The sequence below is a fragment of the Neofelis nebulosa genome, chromosome X (genome assembly GCF_028018385.1).
Source record: "Neofelis nebulosa isolate mNeoNeb1 chromosome X, mNeoNeb1.pri, whole genome shotgun sequence".
In the NCBI taxonomy this organism is placed as follows: domain Eukaryota; kingdom Metazoa; phylum Chordata; class Mammalia; order Carnivora; family Felidae; genus Neofelis; species Neofelis nebulosa.
Genome location: NC_080800.1, coordinates 48560964 through 48575068, shown reverse-complemented (window position 1 = coordinate 48575068; position 14105 = coordinate 48560964). Strand labels below are relative to the sequence as shown.

General features: G+C 36.5%; 1 protein-coding gene across 5 annotated transcripts in view; it reads left to right on the top strand.

Moving 5' to 3' along the window:
• Positions 1-14105, top strand: part of WNK3 (WNK lysine deficient protein kinase 3) — a 165182-nt gene that overhangs the window by 51238 nt on the left and 99839 nt on the right. For all 5 annotated transcript variants that reach the window (XM_058712224.1, XM_058712225.1, XM_058712223.1 and 2 more), the window contains exons 9-10: positions 212-405; positions 502-651. In XM_058712224.1, the coding sequence (XP_058568207.1) occupies positions 212-405; positions 502-651 (344 nt within the window). The remainder of the gene's footprint in view (positions 1-211; positions 406-501; positions 652-14105) is intronic.

Here is a 14105-nt window from a genome sequence, read left to right as displayed (position 1 = left end):
TTTGCTAAGAAAATTTTAGTTATACTACAATGTCAGCATGGAGAGTTTACATGATGGTTTTTGGTTAATTGTATAGTGTGCATATTTTATTTCAAGTTGTCTCGGGTTGTCAGAGTAAAAGAAAATATAAAACACTTATTATTTCCCATGTCATTTAGACCTTGTGCTTCAAGTTTTTCCTTCTACCTATTGCTTCTTTTCTTTGTCATAGGTGACAATTTGTCTGAGGCAGGAGCTGGATCTGCTATACACTCAGATACTTCAAGTCATCCCAGTGTGGCCTGTTCCTCAGACCAGAAGATGGGTTCTCAAGTGGTTTCCAGCATCCCACAGGCTGAAATAAATGTTCCAGGGATGATTTATCCATCCCAGCAGCAAGTAGGACATTACCAGCAGATTTCAGGGGTAAAGTGAACTGTTATATTTTTAAATATATAATCCATATATTTACTGTAAATGGGAGAGTTTATCTTTAACATATTTTTTTTTCTTATTTAACAGCTGCAACAGCAGCCAAAGCTGTCTCAGCCCCACATTTTGCCTTTGGTTCAAGGTCAGTCCACTGTTTTGCCTGTACATGTCCTTGGACCTCCAGTTGTCTCACAACCCCAGGTTTCCCCATTAACTGTCCAGACGGTCTCACAGGTAAAGGTAAGGTGTATTTTAGAGGTTCTGTATTCTGTTAAATGTATTTAACACTGCCTAGATTTTCTCCCTTTCAAAGGCTCTCTTTCATAAATTCAATATAGTTATATAAAACTCACTGAAAGTTAAAAGTTGTTTATGCCTGAGGATGTGCCTAACATTGTGAAACTAGAATCTTGAGACACTGATTGTATTATTGGCAAAGACACTGAGGACACCATATATCGATAAACAAATTTATTTATAAGTCAGATCTCTTGCTCTTGGTGATGATGGTTTGTTCTTTGTATTGGACTTTTCTAGCCTGGTTTGAATGTGGAGGGATGTCTTTTGTAGTTAATTAGAAATAATATTTTATTTTATTTTTTTTTTCAACGTTTTTTATTTATTTTTGGGACAGAGAGAGACAGAGCATGAACGGGGGAGGGGCAGAGAGAGGGAGACACAGAATCGGAAACAGGGTCCAGGCTCCGAGCCATCAGCCCAGAGCCTGACGTGGGGCTCGAACTCACAGACCGCGAGATCGTGACCTGGCTGAAGTCGGACGCTTAACTGACTGCGCCACCCAGGCGCCCCTAGAAATAATATTTTATAGACAAAATCTTTGGCACTTTAAATTCTTGACTTTTTGAAAAATTTTAATTCCAGTATAGTTAAACATACAGTGTGATATTAATTTCAGGTGTACAATATAGTGATCCCATACTTCCATGCATCACCCTGTGCTCATCACGACAAGTGAACTCTTTAATACCCTTCATCTACTTCACCCATCCCCCCCCACCTGCCTTCTGGTTAAAGAGAAGGGTTTGTTCTCTGTAATTAAGAGTCTGTTTTCTTAGTTTGTCTCTTTTTTTCTTTGTTCGTTTATGTCATTTCATTAATTCCACATGAGTGAAATCGTATGGTATTTGTCTATCTCTGACTGACTTGTATCACTTAGTATTATACCCTCTAGATCCATCCATGTTGTTGTAAACAGCAAGATTTCGTTCTTTATTATGGCCAAATAATATTCCATTGTGTTTATACACACACACACACACACACACACACACACACACACACACTACATCTTTATCCATTCATCTATTGATGGACACTTGGGTTGCTTCCATAATTTTGCTGTTGTAATTAGTTTCGCTATAAACATCAGAGTGCATATATCTTTTTGAACTAGTGTTTTTTGTAATCTTTAGGGGGGAAATACCCAGTAGTGGAATTGCTGGATCATATGATAGTCCTATTTTTAATTTTTTGAGGAAGCTCCATATTGTTTTCCAGAGTGGCTGCACCAGTTTGTATCCTCACCAACAGTGCAAGGGGGTTCCTTTTTCTCCACATCCTTGCCAACACTTGTTTCATGTGTTTTTGGTTTTAGCCATTCTGACAGGTATGAGGTGATATCTCATTGTAGTTTTGATTTGCATTTCCCTGATGATGAGTGATGTTAATCATCTTTTCATGTGTCTGTTGGCCATCTGTATGTCTTCCTTGGAGAAATGTCTGTTCATGTCTTCTGCCTATTTTCAATTGGATTATTTGTGTGTTTTGGTGTTGAGTTGTATAAGATGTTTATATATTTTGGATACTGACAGTTTATTAGATCTTGGCTTTTTTTGATTCATGTTTATTTCTGTAGGAGAAATAAGTGTGTCTTTTTGACTCTCAAACTTAGCATTATTCATTTCTGACAAGGTGTAAACAGTGTTTGTGAGAGTTCATATATTGACTATTCTGGTTCCCTAGGTTATGAACTCTGGACACATGGTTCAGCTTTTTTGTTTTTGCCATCACTGCATTTTCTTTTCTCAATCTCACCAACTCCTACGTGTGCCTTATGTCTTTGGGAATGAGATGGTCTGAGCTCCTAGGCATTCTCTGTATATGATTCAGTTAGCAGCTGGTGCATCTGTTTCTTTTAAGAGATTGATATATAGTAAGTCACAGTTCATCAAACAGTTTTTAATGACTACCATTTCTATGTATGTAAGATAAAGTAAAATATGGTCCATACCCTCAAGGAGTTCACAGTCTTGTAGGAGAAAGCATACACATACTTGACAAATGCCTGATGTATTTAAAACCTGCTGGGGGTAAATTTAATCTGATAGAGTTGACAGTGCATTGTATTTGGCTAGTGTTTGTAGACAACATGGTACATATTCATAATTGCGCTCTTGTGGTTTGATTTGCCTCTTTCTTAGACTTTCATGCCAAGTGTGTTGAAAGGATGCTTAAATTAAGTTAGGTTCAACCACATAAGTATGCAGATATGTGTATTTTAAAATGTGCTCCAAAAATTTTTTAAGTTTCAAAAATTAGTGTAAGAGTATTATTTACCTATTTAAAAATAAAGCCTATGAAGTTATAAAGAAGACCATGAAAATCACCTGTTATTTCTCCAGCTAGAGACAACTTTTTGTTTATATTTGTTGGTAGAGCCTCTAGATTTGTCTTTTTTCCCTATTATACATATATAATTTTGTTTATATACATCTGTATATCACATACATACTATTTTTTAGACTCCCCCCCCCCAATATATAGAAGCCACATAAGCAAGCACTTTGACTGTTGGTGTCTTTTTATGAATGTGGTGGTTCAAGTTCTAGGAATTATTGCATCCAACCTATATTTATTCAGCCAACTCTCTCTCCTCTTTGGAGAGCTTCTATGTTCATTTTAGCTATGATATTGAAATCCTTTTGAGCTTTTTCTTGGAACTTCCAGTGTCTAGTGTGTGAAGGTGTTAGATTCAGTTACTCTGAATCTCTGCCAGGGCTTGAATGAGTTATATAACAAGTGCAATAAATGAGAAGCCACGAGCAGTATATTATTGGGACTGGTCTCAATCCCTTAGTGTATTCAACTAGCATTTACTCATGGTATTAAAGATTTTTATAGGACTAATACCAGTACCTTTTTGATAGCTTACTGAACTTTTTAGAACATAGCATTATTTTATCTATCATTTTGTCTGGGAGAGTCCCATTAAAATGGGCATGGCATATGCATTTATAATTTGAATTTTCCTTGCACCACAACCAGGAACTGCAGCTGAACTTTGGAACAGATGGACAAACTTCAGCCCAACATATGACTTTAGACTTGTCAGTTACTGGAGTTCCACAACCAGTCTTTTCTGCAGTTTCTCCTCAGACATTGTCTGCTTCACGAATGATTTCCCAGCATCCAAAATTGGTCTTCAACTTGAGCCTGGCCCTAGAAATGGAAATCAGGAATTAACCAAATCACCAGATTCTAATGACTTCTAACTTCTTTTCTTTCTTTCTTTTTTTTTGAGAGAGAGAGAGCACATGAATGTGGGGGGGGGGCGGGCAGAGGGAGAGAGAAAGAAAGGGTGGGGGAGAGAGAGAATCCCAAGTAGGTTCTATGCCCAGTATGGAGCCCGATGTGGGGCTCAATCTCACAACTATGAGATCATGACCTGAGCTGAAATCAAGAGTCGGATGCTTAACCAACTGAATCACCCAGGCACCCCCAGAATTCTAGTTTATTATTGGTTAACTGTTCTCAAGCTTTGTCAAATAATTCTGCACAATACATGAGCAGTGCACAGAAGGCTGCTGGTACAGTTCAGCTCCCTTCTAATTCCACTGGGGGGCATTCAGGGGCCAATTAGCCTTCACAAAAGATATATTTAGTACCCCACCCGTACCCCATAGTACATCAGGAGTCTAGGAGACTCTAGGTTCTTCAGTGCCACAAAGCCAGACTGTGTATTTGAAGAAACCTTGTTTCCAAGCCTCTAGTCAGCAGCAGCCATTAATTTTACAACCTAAAATTATGGCATCACTACAAAAAATTGTGCAGTGGGATTGTATTCTGAGAGTGTCTGAAGCTCGTGCAAGTCAGCAGCAGTGAAAAGGTGATATTAAAAGTGTGATTCAGTCCCTGCAATGACCCTCTTACTCTATTCAACACACTTCTGCAGGGCCACCTGCAGAACTGCCATCCTTCCCATTGAAGGCTCCTGGGCAGCTGCCATTTGTGATACATCCCCAGAACAAGCTTTTTAGCCATCATAGCCAATTTACCCAATCCAGACTACAGCACAGTGTGTTTATTCACTGCCAGCCCCAGAATATCTTCTTTGTACTGTACAACCACCAGGCTCACAGTCAACTCATTCTGTGCAAACTTCTTATCCAGTCCTGCCTGTGGTACAGGCCTCTTATTTGGCTCCAGCCTAAGGGCATCCTGCTTTTCCAGTGCAACCTCAGGTTTTGTCAGCTTTTCCAGACCAGCCAGCATATATGATCCAAGCAGCTTACTCTGTGCAATCTATAGAACAGTTTGCTTACTGGGCACTGCCACTTGAGCATGCCCATTATTCAGCACAAACTGCTTACACCATCTAGACAACTGAACAGGCAACCTACATAACTCAGCAAGTATACACAGTAAACCCTACCGATAACAAGCACATACATATTGCAAATGCTGCAGATAAGAAGTTACACTCCGTACCACCTTATGTAGTACAGACTTCTGATGAACAAATCTATTTAACACAACCCTAAGGTGGTAATTCTTCAAAGTTGGAGCAAAAGACATTTTTAACATTAATCTTAATGTCCAGTACTCAACAGCTGCATCACAAGCAGATGTTGGTTTTAGACACCAGCAGCTAAAAACCCACTCAATTAGCATTACATGTCAGAGGGCCATGGAAGGACAACTTCAACATCCTGCGCAGATGTCCTTCATTCAACAGGCCTCCTCACAGGCCCAGATCCAGCCCCCTCCCCCACTTTATCTACACAGTTTTCACGATCATATCTAACACCAAGCCAGGTTTCTCATTCAGTTTTCATTCAGCATCTGCACATGACTCATTCATCTTATAGAGAAGCACAGAAAAGCCATCAGTTGTCTACTAAAGAAGGTCTTGTAAATCAACAGCAGTCTTTGGGTAGCCACCACGCTGCTTTCCAGCAGCGTTTACCTCATTCACAGGTACCTAACCAAGTTCAGACATTACCAGGTATGTTGAAGGTATGGATTATACCTCCTTTGCAAGAAAACTTGCAACCAGTGGCAATGGAAAAATACATAATGCAGCCCTTAAAGCAGACTCAAGTGCTTCAGCATTAGCAAACATTTCCCCTGAAGAAAACCCTAGCGTAGCACCAGCCAGCATGCATTCAGCAGCAGTCTGCTGTCCAGCCACAGTGGCAACCATCTTCTGGCTCAACACTTGTTTTTCGGTCAGCAGAAACACAATTACAACAGCAGACCCTCTGTCAAAGCTCTGGGGTAGCTCTTTCAAATCAGCCACCTTCTTCTGCTCATCAACACTTAGTATTCCAGTGCAGGCTTCTACTGTCTTTTTGAGCATTTCTATGTTATAGACACAGCAGCATTTGCAAAGCCAAGAAATTCCAAAGGTAAATCCTCCTGGAGGAAAAATATAGATGATTGTGATTTTTCTGTGATCTTCAAGGGTCAGGGAGATAGTGAGCTAGGTAGAAATGGCATTGGACAGGGAGTCACAGTCACCATTCTTGGGTCTTTTCCTTATTTATTCAGTACGTGGCCTTGACTCAAGTCTCTGGGGTTTCCTCATCTCTAAAGTTGGAGGGGTTAAACCAGATGATGATAATAAAAAAAATATTTGAGCACCTACTTGGGATGTATCAGTGAATAAAACACAAAAATCCCTTCTGGCATTGACTTTTGTTTCCTGATGCAGAGAGACTCTGTTAATAACCTTAATAAAAAGTAAATTTATAATATGGTCCCAGGAGACTGGGGGAAATGTGGAGCAGGGTAAGGAGGAAAGTGGGTTGTAATTTTAAATAAGGTAGTGATCAGGGTAGGCCTCATTGACATTTGAGCAAACATTTGAAGGAGGTGATGTAGCCCACAGTGCACATTTGAGGCAGAGGGAATAAGCAGTGAAAGGCCCTGGAGAAGGAGAGTGTCTGGCATGTTTGAAGAACAGCAAGGAGGCCAGTTAATTCTAAAATGTTAGGAGCCAGTGATTATCTTATTACTCTACATTTATAATACAGCATTTGCCTTTATGAGATGATAGTAATGAACACTATTAAGTGATTCCCAGGTGCCAAATACTGTCTTAATGATTTTACATGTACTATTCTCACAACTGTATGAATTGTAGCTATCATTACTCCTGTTTTATAGGTGAGGAAACTGAGGTTCACAGAGGTTACAGGAAGGTCAGGATTTGAACCCAAACTATTTGGCTGCAAAGGCTGTGCCCTTAATCATTACACCCACCAGCCAGCCTCTTTGTAAGATAGTATCCTCCCTGCCAGAATTGGAGAAGACGGACATGATGACTTCATTGAGATTTAGTTAATTCAGGAGATTGATTGAATTATTTATAGAAAGAAATTGACAATCTAGTATATTCTTGTTTGTGTGTATGTGTGTGTGTGGCTGTTTTGTTCTGCTTTAGATAACTCTGAAGACTCTGAATTTATTGAGTTTGGCTAATAAAATGCCTTGAGGTCCTTAGATAAAAGGTGTGCTGTCCTGTAGGAATTTTCTATTGATGGTATATTAGTATTCCAAACAGCTATTATCTCAAGTACTGTGTATTTTATAAAATTCCCTCTTCCTCAAGGGTATAAATTATAGTGAATTCCAGTGTGTGCAAGCTGACTCCTAACAGAAACAATCAAGGATTAATAAAGATCTTTGCAGTTGATGGTTCTTCAGACAAAGCATGCTATTCTGGGGTTATTTCTTTAAAAAAATTCTTTTAATGTTTATTTATTTTGAGAGAGAAAGAGAGCGTGAACAGGGTAGGAGGAGAGAGAGAGAGAAACACAGAATCCAAAGCAGGCTCCAGGCTCTGAACTGTCAGCACAGAGCCCGATGCGAGACTCGAACCCACAAACTACGAGATCATGACCTGAGCCGAAGTCAGACGCTTAACCGACTGAGCCACCCAGGAGCCCCTGGGGTTATTTCTTTAGAATAAAGTTCTTCATGAAGTATTTTGGAATGGAATATTCGTTTCTGTAGGTGTGTGCTGTATACTTTCCTTACCTAATTAAAAAAAAATTCCTCAACATTTTATTAAGAAAAATTTCAAAGATAACATAAAAGTTGAAAAATTATAAAGTGAACACCCATATAACCTACCAACTAGATTCTATAGCTAACTTTTGTTGTATTTGCTCAATTACATATCCATACCTTTATTCACTTATCAATCCATCTCGTTTTTCTGGCACATTTCAAAATTAAAGTTGTTGACATTAGTATACTTCATAAATACTTCAGCATTCATATCATTGGCTAGAACTGAGCATTAATTTTTTTAGTTTATATTTGTATGCAGTAAAATGCATAGATTATAATTCAATGAGATTTGACAAATGCTTACACTTGTGTTACGCAACCAATTATCAAAATATAGACCAGGTGTTGGCAAACATTTTCTGTAAAGGTATAGGTAGTAACTGTTTTAGTCGTTGTGGGCTATAGAGTCTCTGTTACAGCGACTCAACTCTGATATTACATGCATGAAAATGGCCATAGACAATATATAAAAAAAAATGGACATGGCTGTGTTCCAATATAACTATTCACAAATAGATGGTGTGCCAGCTTTGGCCTGCAGGCTGTAGCTTGTCCACCCAATACAGAATACTGTCATTACTTCAGAAAGCTCCCTCATGACTCTTCCCAGTCAGTACTCCCCACACCCCACCAGAGTTGACTGTTGTTGAGTTTTTTCACCTTAGTTTATCCTGTTCTAGATCTTCATATAATTGGAATCATACAGTGTGTACTCTTGTATAAGGCTTCTCTCAGTAGATTTTTGAGATTGATCCACATTGTGTGTATCAATAATTTCTTTTACTGCAGAGTAATATTCTATTGTATGAACATACCAAATCTGTCCATTTTACTATTCATGAGTACCTGAGTGGTTTCTAGTTTGGGGTTATTAATAATAAAACTGCTGTGAATATTCTTGTATAAGTCTTTTTGTTAACATATGCTTTTATTTCTCCTGAATAATACCTAGGAGTAGAATTGCTGGGCCATGGGATAGGTATTTGTTTACCTTTTTTCCAGATTGGCACTATTTTACAGTAACATCAGCAATATATGAGTGTCACACCCTCACTAACTCTAATTTTAGCTATTCTGGTGGGTGTGTAGTGGTATCTTGTAGTTTTAATTTGAATTTCCCTGATGACTGTGTTGTTGAGCACCTTTTCATGTATTTATTGGCCTTTGTGTATTTTTCTTTGTGAAGTGTCTTTTCAAGGCATTTGCCCATTTTACTTTGCCCATTGTAGTTTGCCTTACATTGTTGGCTTGTACAAGTTCTTATATATTCTGGATAATACTAGTCTTTTAGCAAATATATGTTTTACAGATCTATTCTCCAATCGGTGGATTGCTCATTAATTTTTGTAATGATTTCATTGGACGAAACAGAGTAAGTATTTAGTCTTGATGAAGTTGACAAAACAGAGTATTTAATCTTGATGAAGTCTAATTCATCAGAATTTTCTGTTGTGGTTACTTTTTTCTGTGGCCTCAGAAACCTTTGCCTACACCCAAGTTACAAAAATACTCCCTGTTTTATGGTTTTAGGTTTTATGTTGAGGTCTGTAGTCCATCCTACATTAATTTTATGAGTGGTGTGAAGTAGGAGGTCAAAGTTCTTTCTTTTCCCCATATGAATAACCCACTGTTTAAGCTGTTGAAAAGATTTCCTTTTCCCATTGGATTGTTTAGCATCTTGTCCAAAGTAAAATAAACTTATAAATATGAATCTGTTTCTGGGCAATGTATCCTGTTGCATTGATCTAGTTGTCCATCCATTTGCCAGCACCACACTGTCTTGATTACTGTTGATTTATAATATATCTTGAAGTTAGATAATACAATTCTTTCTACTTTGTTTGCATTTTCAAGATTTCTTTGGATATTCCAGGTCCTTTGCATTTCCATATAAATCTTAGAATTAGATGGACAATTTCTACCAAAAAATGCTGGAATTTTAGTAGGGATTGTTTCAGATCTGTAGATCAATTTGAGGAGATATGACATAACAATATTGAATCTTCTAACCCAGGAAAATGGCATATTTCTTCATTTATTTATATCTTCTATCATTTCTCATCAATGTTTTATAATATGGGGGTTGTGGCACATCATTTGTATGTGTGTGGTGGTAGTGGGAACTCACCTTTGGATAAGCTTATTCCTAATTTATGTTTTGATGATACTAAAAATGGAATTACTTTTTAAATTACATTTTCCAATTGTTTGCCATTTGTATAAAAGTAAAATTGTTTTTTTCACCTTTTGGGATGAGCACTGGGTGTTGTCTGGAAACCAATTTGACAATAAATTTCATATTTAAAAAAAATTATTTTTTTGTCCTTGTACTCTGTGTCTTTATGAAGTTCAATTTATTAGTTCTTGTTCTTTCATTGATTCCTTGAGATTTTCAATGTAAATAATCAAATGCAGACAGTTTTATGTCTTCCCTTCTAATCTTTGCTTTTTATTTCTGTTTTTGCCTTATTGCACTGGCCTCAACTTCTAGTACAATGTTAAATAGCAAAAAAGATACTGGACATTTTGCCTTGTTCCCTGATATAAGGGAGAAAGTGCTTGATATTTCACCACTAAGTATGCTGTTAGATGTAGGGTTTTCTAGATGACCTTTATCAGATGAAGAATTTCTCTATATTCTCAATTCACTAAAAATATTTTATCCTGAGTGGATGTTGAATTTTGTCAAATGCTTTTTTTCTGCATCTGTTGAAATGGTGATATGACATATGACTAATATGGCTAAATTTACATATACCATTTTACTATTTTTTCTCTTTACCCCTCTGGTTTTTTTTTATTTCTCCTGGCCAAACTTCTTTGGGTAAAAAAAATTTTTTTTTAGAATCCAGTTTTAATTTTACTATTTTTTTTAGCTAAATACTCTTCCTATGTTTTAGCAATTTCTATCAACTTTATTTATCTAGGCATTCTTTTATTGAGATATAATTCATACACCGTAAAATTCACCCTTTTAAAGTGTACAATTCTATGATTTTTAGTATATTCACAAGGTTGTGCAACCATCACCACTAATTCCAGGATATTCTTGTCACCCTAAAAGAAACGCCCTATCTATTAGCAGTCATTATTCTTTACCTCCACCTCCCCTGCCCCTGCCATTCACTTATCCAATATCTATTTAGTTGCTTATTCTAGACATTTCATATAAATGGAATCATGCTATATATGCCTTTGTGTGTCTGGCTTCTTTCACTTATGATAATGTTTTCAGGGTTTATCCATGGGGTAGCATGCATCAGTATTTCATTCCTTCTTACAGCCAAATAATATTCCATTGTATAGACATATTTTGTTTACACCTCCATCAGTTGTTGGACATTTGGGTTGTTTTTACTTTTTTGTTGTGAATAATGCTAGTATGAGCATTTGTGTACAAGTTTTTGTGTGAACATTCATTTCTCTGGTAATATACTCAGGAGTGAAATTGCTGAGCCATATGGTAACTCCATGTTTAACTTTTTGAGGAACGGCCAAATTTTCCAAAGCATGTGTACCATTTTACATTCCTACCAGCAAGGTATAAGAATTTCAATTTCTTCACATCCTTCCCAACACTTATTACTTGTCTTTTTGATTGTAGCATCCTAATGGATGTGAAGTGGTTTGCATTTCCTTAAAGGCTAATGATGTTGAGAATCTTTTCAAATGCTTGTGGACTCTGTGTATCTTCTTTTTTTCTTCTTTGGAGAAATATCTATTCAAGTACTTTGCCCATTTAAAAAATGTTTTTTAATGTTTATTTATTTTTGAGACAATGCGAGAGACAGAGTGCAAGTGGTGGAGGGGCAGAGAGAGGGAGACACAGAATCTGAAGCAGCCTCCAGGCTCTGAGCTGTCAGCACAGAGCCCAACGCAGGGCTCAAACTCATGAACCATGAGATCATGACCTGAGCCAAAGTCGGACGCTCAACCAACTGAGCCACTCAGGCGCTCCAATCCTTTGCCCATTTTTAAATTAAGGTTCTTTTTGTCTTTTAATTGTTGAGTTTTAAGTGTTCTTTATATATTCTGGATGCTGGACCCTTATCAGATTTGCGACTTGCCAGTATTTTCTCCCATTCGGTGTGTTCTCTTTTCACTTTCTTGATACTGTGCTTTGCAGCTTAAAACTTTTTAATTTGATAAATCCAGTTTATGTTTTCTTTGGTTGCTTTGTGCTTTTGTAATTTTCCTTTTTAATTTGAAAGCCCTTTATTTCTTTTTCTTCCTGATTGCTCTTTCTAGAACTTCCAGTGCCATGTGGAATAGAAGTAGTGAGAGAGGACATCCTTGTGTGATTCCTGATCTTAGTGGGACAGATTTGAGTCTTTCACCATTAAGTGTAATGTTAGCTATGGATGTTTCCACTTTTAAACAACTTTATTCAGGTATAATTTATGAACAATAAACTGCATATATTTATAGCATACAATTCAATGACTTGATAGATATATGCCACAATCAAGATGCTTAACATTTCACCAATCCCCAAAAGTTTCTTGTGTCCCTTTTCAGTGTTTTTTTTTTTTTGTGGTTTCTCAAGGGATTTTATTTTATTTATTTATTTTTTTAATATATGAAATTTATTGTCAAATTGGTTTCCATACAACACCCAGTGCTCATCCCAAAAGGTGCCCTCCTCAATACCCATCACCCACCCTCCCCTCCCTCCCACCCCCCATCAACCTCTCAAGGGATTTTAATTTACATTCTTAATTCTTCAGTTTCTACATGGCTTTAATATTTTATTTAATAGTGTATTATATAAAATATAATAACCATGTAACCATTTATTCCCTGTAAGCTTTAAGCTATCATTTATATTGATATATATATATGTGTATATATATATATATATGTATGTATGTGTGTGTATATATACACATATATATTATACCTACATGTATCATAAGCCATACAATGCAATCTTATAACTTTTGCCTTATATAAACAAACATTTTTCAAGAAAGTAAGAGAACAAATTTAAACTTTGATGAGGTCCAATTTTTCAATTTATTTATTTATTTTTTGTATTGATTGTGTCTTTGATGTTAAATCTAACTTTTTGCCTAGTCTTAGACCCTGGAGTTATTCTCTTGTTTTTGTTTGTTTGTTTGTTTAAGTTTATTCATTTATTTTGAGAGAGAAGAAGGGGACAGGTAGAAATAGAGGAAGAGAGAGAATCCCAAGCAGGCTCCACGCTGTCAGTGTAGAGCCTAACACGGGGCTTGATCTCATAAACTGTGAGATCATGACCTGAGCCAAAATCAAGTTGGACACTTAACTGAGCCACCCAGGTGCCCCTATTTGTTTTTTAATTTATGGTTTTCACTTATGATCTAGGTGATCTATGTTATTTTGTTAATTTTTGTATAAGGTGTGAGGTTAAGTTCCAGATTTTTCTTTTTCTTTCTTTTCTTCTACCTATAGATGTACAATTGCTCTAGTGTGATTTGTTGAGAAGACTACCCTTCTTCCATTGAATTACTTTTTATACCTTTGTCTAAAATCAGTTGGGCATATTTGTGTGGGTCTTTTTCTGGGTTCTCTATTTTATTAAATTCATTTATGTCTCTGTCTCCTTGTTAATTACATAGGTCTTGATTACTGTTGCTATACAGAAAGACTAACATTGAGTAAAGTGTTTTCTCCCCCTGCCTTCTTTTTTTAAAGATTATTTTAGTCATTATCTAGCTATTATAGGACTTCTAACTTTCCATATAAAGTTTAGAATAATCTTGTCTATATCTATAGCAAATCTTGTCAGGATTTTGATAGTAATTGCATTAATCCTATATATAAATGTGGGGAGAATTGACATGTTTACCGTATTGAGTCTTTCACTACTCATGAATGCAGTGTCTCTCTGTATATTTAGGTCTTCTTTGATTGTTTTCATTAGCACTTTGTAATTTTCAGCATACATATACTGAACATCTTTTATTAAATTTAAGTATTAAGTAATTTTCTTTGGAGAGATTACAAATGGTATTGTTTTTCATTTCAGTTTCACATGTTCATTGTACATAGAAATGCAATTGGTGTGTGTGGGAGGGGGTATGTGTGTCTTGTATCCTATGACTTTGCTGAACTTAATTATTTTTAGAAGAGTTTTTTGGGTAGAATACTTGTGATTTTTTTTATGTAGACAATCATGTAATCTCCAAAATGTAGACCATTAAATCTCTTTCTACTCTATATGCCATTCTCTTTCTACTCTATATGCCATTTAGTTCTTATTTTCCTTTTGTTGTGCTGGTTAGCATTTCAAATACTGTGTTGAATAAGAGTGATGAGAATGAACATACCTTGTTTCCAAGCTTAGAGGAGAACATTAAGTCTTTCACGATTAGGTATGATGTAAGCTATAGATT